The 11,052-nt window shown below is 34.4% G+C and overlaps 1 protein-coding gene across 3 annotated transcripts in view; it reads right to left on the bottom strand.

Moving 5' to 3' along the window:
• Positions 1–339: 339 nt before the first annotated feature.
• Positions 340–11,052, bottom strand: part of ICE2 (interactor of little elongation complex ELL subunit 2) — a 79,058-nt gene continuing 68,345 nt past the window's right edge. For 2 of the 3 annotated variants that reach the window (XM_037833804.1, XM_037833803.1), the window contains 3 exons: positions 10,723–10,773; positions 7,444–7,702; positions 340–3,734 (listed from right to left, as the gene is read on the bottom strand). In XM_037833804.1, the coding sequence (XP_037689732.1) occupies positions 3,606–3,734; positions 7,444–7,702; positions 10,723–10,773 (439 nt within the window). In that variant the 3' untranslated portion in view covers positions 340–3,605. The remainder of the gene's footprint in view (positions 3,735–7,443; positions 7,703–10,722; positions 10,774–11,052) is intronic. The other variant, XM_037833805.1, reaches the window with a different exon arrangement.

Raw genomic sequence — 11,052 nt, 5'->3', positions numbered from 1 at the left:
AGTTCTTTGGTTTTCCCTAAGGCTCCATTCATGACTCTCTTTTCATTCCATTTATTTCTGCTGTGTCATCTTATCCTTTTCCTGGTTTCAATTCACCACAGACAAACCAGTGACTCTCAAATCTGTATTGATAAGGCTTCTCTCGAGTTCAAGATCCAAATGATCATCTATCTTTGATATCAACTATCTCTACACCTCAGATTTAATGTCAGTTTTTCTCCCCACCATAACCTGCTTCTTCTATATCCCTAAAATGTTCATGGTATCTGTGATAGTTTTAAAATGTGTTCACAAAAGAATACTCCCCCTTCTAGAAGTGGAGCTTAAGAGTGTAGACTTAGTGACTTAATGCTAACAAAAAGAATATGGGAGAAATGAGTGTGTGAATTCCAAGACTAGGTGATAAAAGACATTGTGGTTTCCTTTTTGCTCTCTCTCTTGGATTGCTCATTCTGGGGTAAGCCAAGTGCCATGTTGTGAAGACACTCAAGCATGTATACGGAGAGATACAGGTGGTAAAGGATTTGAAGCCTCCTGCCACCAACCAGTGAGAAGCGGAGACCTTCCTTCAACAGCCATGTGAGTGAACCTTTGAAGGTGCTCCCTCCAGCTCCAGTCTGGCCTTCAAATGACCGCAACCCTGGCTGAGAGCTTGACTAGAACCTCATGAGACCATGAGCCAGAGGTACCCGGCTAAGCCATATCAAAAAACCAGATAATAAATATTCATTGTTTAAGTAGCTATGCTATAGGTGAATTTGCTACACAGCAATTCATAACTAGTATATCATCCATGCAAAATCTAAGGAGTAGAAATGGTTGAAGTAAATAAATATCTTTACTGAACTTTCTTCCTACTCTAACCACACTCCTTTTCCTATTGTCTCAATGAATAGCACCATCATTACCTGGAAGTCATACTTGATTCTTCCTACCAAACACATCACAAAGCTGTCATTTTTTTCTCATATCACTTGAACCTACCCCCACTGTTATTAATTCAGGGCCTTACCATTTTCCAATTACTACATAACACCTTTCCAACTTTTCTTCCTCCCTGCAGTCTTTCCCAGCTCCACTCTATTCTCTAGACTAATGTTGACAGGAGATTTTCAAACACCTATTTGATGATATTTATTTCACCAAAATCCACTATTTGTCCCCACACTGCCAAGGACAAAATTCAAATGTTTTAGCATGGCATGCAGTTTACTGTCCTGGAGCTTTCTTTCTCATCTCTCAAATTCATATCCTATAATCTGACCATCTTTCAGCCTTTGCATACACTGCTCTTCTTTTTTGGTGGAAAATCTTTTCTTCCCATCATTTAAAAAAGACTCAGCTCAAGCTTTATCTTAGAAAACCTTCCTTAACTATCAGATTCAGGTTAGATGCCTTTCTTACATTACTTTATCAGAGCACTTATCACATAGACCAGTACTATTTATTTTCAAGTTTGTGTTCTCTACTAGAAGGTGTGCTCCTGAAAAAAATCTATCCTTGATAACTAATATTCATCTATTCATACATCCAGCTAATATCTACTAAGCAACTACATGACAAAAACTACATTAGGTGCTCATTATATAATGGTGAACAAAACAAATGTGCCTCTGCCCTAGTGGAGCTTGTAGTCTATTCAAGTAGAAAGACAATAACCAAATAAATATTGTGATAGGTGAAAAAGGAATGTTATGAGATAATAACAGCGAGAACCTACTTTCGATTTTGTGATACACAGCTGCACTCAAATGCTTACTGAATCAAACTGTTTTCCAAGAGGTGTTGGTATAAAATATGCTTTCATCACTGAGGTATAAATGGGCCACATTCATCACATTCTTGTCAACACAGGATTTAACCTTAAAAAAATTTTTAAAAACATCTTTTTTTGCTCATATCATCAATGTTAATTCCATATATATATTCTTAGTATTAAAAAGGAAGAAAAAGAATACAAAACATGACCAAATATATATTATAAATATGCATGACTAAGCACAAGGATATATACTGACTATATATATTATCAATTAAGATAATTTCAAAATAATTACTTGCAAGACCACGCATTTTGCTATATAAAAGGTAATATTAAAGATATGAAAGCCAAGACATTTTGGTATACAGAAAGCTGAAGCAGTCATTGTCCAGCTTTTTAAAAAGAGCCAATTCCAAAGGAATCCTTCCCAGCCCTCCCTTGATTCACTGCCAAATGATTCATAACTGAAATATTTGTGGAATCTGTGGAAAAGTGACTTAAATAAAGTTTTAAAAACTATGATTGAATTCACTAAAAAAGAAAAGCTTAATCATTTAAAAAAATGCAGGACAAGTAAATGATATTTTAACATAGACAAAAAACATAACTAATCATTACTGATTAAATAATAAAGTAATTAAAAATATAACCGACAAGAACATAATAAAACAAAACTTGGTAGTTGAAGATAAAAATTCTCAACTGTTATTTATTACTGTTATTATAACGTATTTAAACTGTTGAGAATCTTTTTCAACTTACTTTCTTATATTAACACATAAAAAAAAAAAAAACCCAAACAAAGCTGGAAAGCTTGTATTTTACAAATTACATATATATTTGTGAGTATTTTAGGGCACATTAAATAACAGAGCTGCAAAATTAAACAAGTTTGTCCCTTCTTAAGTCCAAACTGGTTTCTGTAACATCAACTGATCATGCCTTTTTTTCAAATTCATTTCTTTAAAATATGATCCCAGAAAATTTAAATCAATCAACATAGATGAAGAAAAAGTAGCTTATGCTTTACCACACATTGACTTGTCAGTTGGACTGGGTGAGATTTTTCCAGAAAACATACTCATCTCTTTCCTTTCACTAGTATATTTCAACACTCAGCTGGAATTTGTGCCAAGAGGTAGAGGTGTTTGTCACCGAACCTGTTTTAGTTTAAAACAAAACGAAACAAAACAAAAAACTCATGGCTGCCTAAGAAGAATACGTAATTTGTGACTTCATGTGGGTTTTGTTTTGTTTTTGTTTTTTTTACTTTTTATTTTTATTTCTGATATCTGCAATGTAATTTCACCAAGTTTTCTAAGTTAACTTCATTAACCTGCAATAATCCTCATTTTAAAGTAGAATATAAAAATTCTTCCAATGCGTAAGAAAAATGACTTACATTGCTCAAAATTATCTCTGACAGTGCTAAGATTTAACCATTTGAGTCAGTGTCAACAGAGATACAACTCAAATTACTAACATATTATATAGTGGTAAATGTTTTGAAAAAAGCAAATTGGTTTCCTATTTACAATTTTTAGAAAGGTCTAGTATAAAAATATTGTTTTCTTCCTCATGTATTTTCCCTGCCATGATAATGTTAAAATATATGTAGATTCTCTTCAAACACCTAGGGTTCGGAGCAAACATTTCATTATAGTTCCAACATTCTTTCACATGGCCCATATATTTTTTTCAAGGCACTCTGTAAACTTAGGATACTAAAAGAAAATTTTTCTTCTTGCAAACTGATCTTTTAGGCAGATTTCCCCTCCAGCTTTTCTAAACTAAACATTGTTGTAAATGGTTTTCTGAAATTTCATTTTCCATGGTACAGTCCTTAAGTTATTTTTCTTTTATTTGGAGCCACTCCTTCATTTTCAACTTGCTGAGCAGGCAAGCAACTGCTTTTGGTTTCCATGGAAACTAGATTCCTGCGGCTGCGTGTAGGCATTCTTGTTCCACCAACCTAAGAGAAATGAAGCAAAGAATAGAGTAGCTTAACATATTCATAACAGACTTATATACAGTCAATTCTGTATTACTTACACATGTTCCTTGTGGATGATCCTTTCTATATTTCTAATCCACAGACACCTGGCTATTTCTAAACAAGTTTTAATCTGACATGGATTTAAAAGTCCTAAACTTCTGAATCAATGATCAGGGTAGGACGGACAGAAGGGGGAAAATACTCTCTGTGTTAAATTTAGAAGAGGTTAAAATGTTAAGTTAGAAAATGAGGAAATGACAGGCCTTTTGGGCAATGTGCTGTCTGCAATAATGGAGCCAAAGGGCAGAAGAAAGGAAGAAATGAGAAATATGAAGGGAAGGAAAGAAAATACAAAAAGGAATTCAGAAGTGGTAAAAAGGGAGAAGAAACAACATGGGCAAAAAGAGACAAATGACAAGATAAGGAAGGGGAGAAAGAAGATGGAGAAAGAGACAGAGTATGACAAACAGAAGAGTCGAAGAGGGAAGAAGAGGGGCTGAAAGGAAAGAGCTAAGAAAGAAAGAAATTGGGAAGAAAAAAATGGAAGAGGAATACAGAGGACAGGAAAGGGGAAGAAGAGAGGTGGAAGGAAGAAACTTTGCTGTGGTGCTGGCTTTATTAAGGTCTGTTCTTCCTCAGTGCAGATTGTTTGTTGTTCACCCTCACTTTCAAGCTCACAGCCTCAGGAACAGAGAAGGTCTTTTCCTAGGATACAATCTCTTCCTAATCTTTGTCCTGTTGATGATGAGATCCACCATGAGATCTGAAAATGCTTTCACCTCCTTGGTCACCAAGAAAGCATAAAGTTTTTTAAAAGGGTAAAGGAGAAGGCCAGACCTATGAGAGAAGCAAAAAAGCTGGTACATAGCCTGAAATGATTTCCGCAGAACCTGCCCAAATCTGCCTCTATTTTCCTACTCTATTTCTTCACATCCTGTCCACTGAATTCCAGGCCTGGAAAGATGGATGATTCTCTAACTCCAAGTATATCTCATATTCCTAGCCCAACAGAAACAGTACTGGCATTGCTCCAAGGAGCTACCAACTTACTAAAGAATGGATCAGATTCCAGCTTTCTTACCCAGAATTTTCTGTCTCTGTAGGGGCAACTTTTGGTTTACAATTAGATGACTAGAAAGGACAAACTTGAGTGGGGATTTAAGTCTGCCAGTCTGTCGGAATCTGGTAAACTTTTATAACATATTCACTAGAAAAATGCTATGACTTTTACATTATCTTTAACACTCCCCATTCAGCTGATAATTGTAAGTCAATGGTATTTCCTACAGAGGTATACTGACCACACTAACTGTATGTATTAGATTGTGGAGGCAAACATTTTGAAAAGTTCCTTTGTGAGATCACATAGGTGTATGTGTTGTGTGTGTGGGGAGGTGGTGGTAGTGGTGGTGGTGGAGGATATGCGGGTGTATAAAATGAATTTTGATTGAAAAGGTTGTAGGAGAAGATGGATAGGTATGGTGCCAGTACAAAAGTACTAGAAGCGAAAGAAGTCAAGAGTAGCTCAGGAAACAAATGGGACCCTTTGATATAAGCTTTGTATGATGCAGTAGGGAGAAAGATACAGGCTATACTGGGATATCCCTTTGGGTTAGGGCCCAAGACACTACATAAAGATGAAATCAGAGTTCACGTGGAATAGCAGCTTGGCTAAGGGATCTATTAGAGCACATACATTTGTTATATACACTTTTATACCAAGAACATATGCAGATAATTTGTTTCATATGGGACTCACTTCCCTAGATATCATGAACCTCTGGTCTTTCCCCACTGCTGCTAAGGTTAGAATCCCTATCTGTACCTTGCTTGGTCAGGGCTAAAAAGTCCCATTCTCATAGACTGGTCAGGAGGAAGTAAAGGAGGAGGGTGCAGTAATTTCCAGTAAATGTAGGGCTAGATTATGGGGAGGTGTAGGAGGTCATCAAAAACTTTCTACAGGGAAAAAATACAAATCAATGATTGCTCAGTGACACACACATAACTGAATTGCTTAACTTTATATTTATGTGATCAAATCTTGCACATGAGGAATTTCTCCTTATTTTTATATTGTACTAAACCACATTTTGGACCATGTATATGATTAAAAAGACTAAATTATTAAAGTATTTCCAAAGCATAAAGCACCCAACATTACTTTAATGTCAGTATATATCTATTAGAAAACTACAAGGATATTACTTACTTCATGTTTTAGAAAACATCTTAAATAAACATAATACATTTTTACTCTCAAATGTCAAGGTATTAAACTGTTCATTTCCATGAAAAAGGAATAAGCCATCCCCACAAAGAATTATATGTTTATGAATGAGAGACTATAATCACAGTTCCTAAATTAAAAGGAAATCATTCTCCTAGAAAGAACATAGATACCTCAAAAAGAGATATTTCATTATTATTTTTAAGTTAGTTAAGACAATTTTGTCTTATAAATTTATAAAAATCACTAATTTTATTAATTTAAAACTGGAAATAGCCAAACAAAACTGTAGATAAAATAGCTGAAAATGCTAACAACTAACTCCATTCTCTCACTTGTTCCAACTAGTTTACCACATTTATACTTTTCTTGGCCAAGCTCAACTAGGAATGTGCAAGGAGTTCTTATTTATAAATGGATTCCCCAAAACATTAACATCAGGGAGAAATGAACATTGGGAGAACTTAAAGGCATATAAACAGCTTCATTCATTGTAAATTATGAAAAAAAAAAAACTTCAACATTTGCATTTTAGCTATTTCTTAAAAGAAACCGGGAATATTTACAGAATGATATAATAAAGAAAGAAAACAACAATAGAATATCCACAGGATACAGAAGCAGTGGAAACTTTGATGCAACCACATTGAGAAGATTATAAAACTCAGACAATAATTTTGATTCAAAGATTTTTGGTAGCAGGGAAGGAAAATACACTGGATTTTTGTTTCTTGAACATTCACATTCATTTGCAGGGAACAAAACTTTTTGTATAACTAAATTCAAATAAGAATTTCTTATAGTATAAAGAATGAATAACATTGTGGAGAATATCTCCAGCTATGGCTTTATAAAAAATGTTATTCAACTAGTATATCCAGGAAGGATTCTATAAAGAATGTAACATTAATTACAACATGACAAATATCCTGAGTTATACAGTAAACACAATTTAGTCCTTGATACTTCAGTTGTATTTTTAATAAGATATTCCCATTCACTAATTATTCATGCCTGCTTTTATATTTTTCCATAGATGAATTATCAATTTCTATTTCTATGTATTTATTCTATCTATTCTTCTGCAAATCAGCTCAAATACTGTATGAAAAGAAACCAAATATATACAAATAAAAAGTACAAGAAAGTTACTTTTAGTAGAAGCGTAGAGATTTAACTTTATGGATACTTTACCCATGTCTCTATTGGGAAGCCAATAGAATTTTCTTTAGTTGACTTACAAACCTTACTCAAACAGAAAGTTCCACTAACATAAAGACTGGACTTGGTATAGCATAAGACTTTAACCTTTCTGTGAGTATAGCTTTTAGAATGCTGCTATGATTAATGTGTTAAATGTGGACATCAGGTTGAAATATTGCAAAGTCAATGAAATAGAAAGTTTTAAAAGATGTCTAAAAAATCTAATGGAACATTTAATTTCTAAAAAGATCTTACCTTTTGTTGTGTTGTAGGACCTATTGATTTAGGTGGGAAAGTACAAGGTATTCTTCCATGATGGATATGATATGGTAATAAGAGACTTGGATCTAAAGGGACCCAGGGAACTGAGAGACTGGAAGGTATACCAGGAGGGATGCAATGTGTTTTATGCAAATTGTATGCTGTCCTAGTGACTTTTCCATCAGAGCTCTTGTAGATTAGTAGTGAAGAATCTTCTGCTGCATGAGACAACAAGTAGGAACCTTCCTGCAAGCTAAATGCACACAATGAAACTTAATTCATCTGTCACTGTGCCAATTTTAACAGCACTTTCTTAATCATGATCTATTTAGTAAAACTGAAAAAATCATGGGAATGCAACACCTACCTCTAATAATACTTTTATGACCAAATAAGATTTACAAGTCTTTTAAACCATTTTCATGTTTGTTTGTCTTTTTTTTGCAATTAATTTTAATTCTTACTCCAAAGTTCAGAAAATCTGATTATTTTCTTTACTGTCAGAGCAGTCAATTTGTAAAATGAGTTTTCAATATTAATGGGAATCAAATAATCTGCCTAAGTCCAACATGGCCAACATACAATTATACTGAAGAGCATTTCATGACTGCATATACAAAGCATTACTATACATAGCATTTTTATTCACTCAACAAACAATGGTTGGGCACCTACTTCGTACCTGGTAATAGGTGAACAGAGATACAAAGGTGAATGTGCCACACTACAGTAGAGTCATTTAAGATAAAGTGGCAGGAACAATTATTGTAACACTGACAATACAATATGATGTACTGTGAGAATGGTAATAGTATCAATAGTAGCTAATAGTTATTGAATAATAATAATAGGTATTGAATGTTTACTATGAACAAACTAATATTATAGTGCTTTGCAGGTATTTTCTTATTAAATCTTCCACAATAACCCTACACACCTAGTATTATGAACCTCATATTAGAGATGAAGAAACAGAAATTAGAGGAGTCAAACAATTTTCCCAAAGTTTTGAAGTGGTAGAGCTTGGATTTAAACCCAGACATATCCTTCATCACCATACTCTACAGGCCATACCCTTAATCACCAAACTCTACTAACACAATAATCAGACTTATATCAAACATCAAGTCTACATTTTCCTGCTTCCTTAGAAAGCTTAAAAGAACTCAACATTTTACCATAAAGAGCTAAAGGGATACAATTAAATATACTGTGCTTTCTTGGGATTACACACTTCTCCGTATCAAAGGCAATAAAGAGAACACCAGGTCTTTCCCCCAATATATCATTAAAAATAAAGATTTACCATACTTTAGCTACATGTATCTGCCTACAAGCCTAATAAGTTGGATTTCGGTTAACTTTTTAAATGGAAAAGAAATAGGTGTTGACAAAAGGGGTCCACAGAATTATTTGCATCCTTGAGAATTTTTCTCCAAATACTCACTTGTGTACTTCCAAGTAAGGAAAAGAATAATAACTGATTTGGTGGTAGTAATACATAACATTTCAAAGATCGAGGCTTTATCAATGAAAATCACGTATCTTAACTACCTTCACTATAAATGAAGACAACTTTGGTTTACAGAGGAATGTATTTAATTCACTGAGAATAATGAGACACTCCAAGAAGAGTTAAATGCCAAACAAGAACAATGTACAGGGATAAAAACTCTGGTAGGCAGAATAACCTCTTTACAATGTTCATATCTTAATCCCCAGAACCTACTGATACGTTACGTTAACATGACAAAGGGGAATTAAGGCAGCAAATGGATTTAAGGTTGCTAGTCAGAGAACATTTAAGATGGGGAAATTATCCCCAATTATCCAAGTGGGCCCAATGTAATCACAAAGATCCTCAAAGGTAGAAGAGGGAGGCAGAAGTCAGTCAAGTGAGATGTGACTGTGGAAAAGGTCAGGGTGAAGAGGCATGAGAAGGACTTGCCTTTGCTAGATTTGAAGATGGAAGCAGAGGACTACTAGCCAAGGAATACAGGTGGCCTATAGAAGCTGGAAGAGGCAAGGAAACAGATCCTATCCACAGCCTACAAAAAGGAATAGAGCCCCACAGATGCCTTGATTTTAGCCCAGTGAGACCCAAGTCAGACTTCTGAAATATAGAACAATAAGAAAATAAATTTGTGTTGCTTTATGCCACTACATTTGTGGTAATTTGTTACAGCAGCAAGAGAAAACTAATACACAAACCAAAGAAGATATTACAATTTCAAACAGCATCTAATAAATATATAAGTACTCTATATGTACTTATAAGCACTATATGTGATATGAAGAAAGAACACATAAAATAAAAATCCTGTCACAGAATCATAGAATCTCTGACTGAAAAGTACATAAGCAGTTATTGAGTACAACACTGTCATTTATAAATAAGGAAACTGACATTCGGTTACATAGTAATACACTTAAGGTGAAGAGTTAGAACTAGAACTTTAAGATATTAAGTTCAGGCTCTTGAACTGTTTTCTATTCTGTCTTTTGGTAAGGACAAAACAGAAGTAATATAAAAGTTCATATAACAAAACCATTTGCTAAATGATTAGGTAGAGAATCTATATTCTAAGATTTGCCATGGACCTAATGACATTTACTCATAAGCTCTATCTTGCTTCCTCATTCTGAAAATGAAAACAGTATTGCTTATGGTAGGCTGAATAATGCCACCCAATAATGCCACATCCTAACCGCCAGAACCTGTGAATGTTATATGGCAGAAGGGTCTTTGCAGGTATGAATGTACTAAGAATCTTGAGATGGGACATTATCCTGGATTATCCAGGTAGGCCTAATGATGTAGTCACAAGTATTCTTGTAAGGGAAGACACAGGGAGCACTACAGAAGGGGAGAAGGCAACATGATGATGGAAGGAACGATTGGAGCAATACTCTTTGAAGATGGAGGAACAGGCCACAGCCAAGAAATATGTTGGCCAGTAGAAGCTGAAAAGACAAGGAAACAATTATTCCCTCAAGAGCCTCCAGAATGAACCACCCCTACTGACACCTTGACTTTAGTCCAGTGAAACTGCAGCAGCAATAGGAACCCAAAACAATAGCCTTATAGGAAAATATAGTTGCAAGCTCACTGAATATGATACTATCATATTATCTTTTTACTTATATTTGTAAAATTAACTTTGATACAATAAAATAAACACTGTATTTCTAAGATTTTCCATTTATCCCTAGCAGCATATATTCAAGGTTTCTGTGAATTTTCATCCAGGAAACATGTTAAAAAATACTTACCTACTTAATTTCTTTAGGATGTGTTGGAGGATGTTAAATAAACTTGAAATCCTATTAAAGAGAAGACAACCACATAAAATGAAACTCAAAACTAATCTTACCAATTATAGTTCCTTGGGAAGAGAACTGCCCTCAATAACAAAAGGAAACAGTAGAAAAAGTGACATAATCCAGAACAAAAGGACAAATATATGATTCCATTTATATGAAATATCTAGAATATAAATTCATGGAGATAGAAAGTAGATTAGAAGTTACCAGGGGCTGGGGAGGTGGGGGGTGTGGGGTGTGGAATGGGGAATTATTGCTTAATTGGTATAGATTTTCTAC

This window comes from Choloepus didactylus, chromosome 4 (genome assembly GCF_015220235.1).
Source record: "Choloepus didactylus isolate mChoDid1 chromosome 4, mChoDid1.pri, whole genome shotgun sequence".
Lineage (NCBI taxonomy): Eukaryota > Metazoa > Chordata > Mammalia > Pilosa > Megalonychidae > Choloepus > Choloepus didactylus.
Note: the sequence above shows the minus strand (reverse complement) of the source record. Positions and strands in the feature narration are given on the sequence as shown.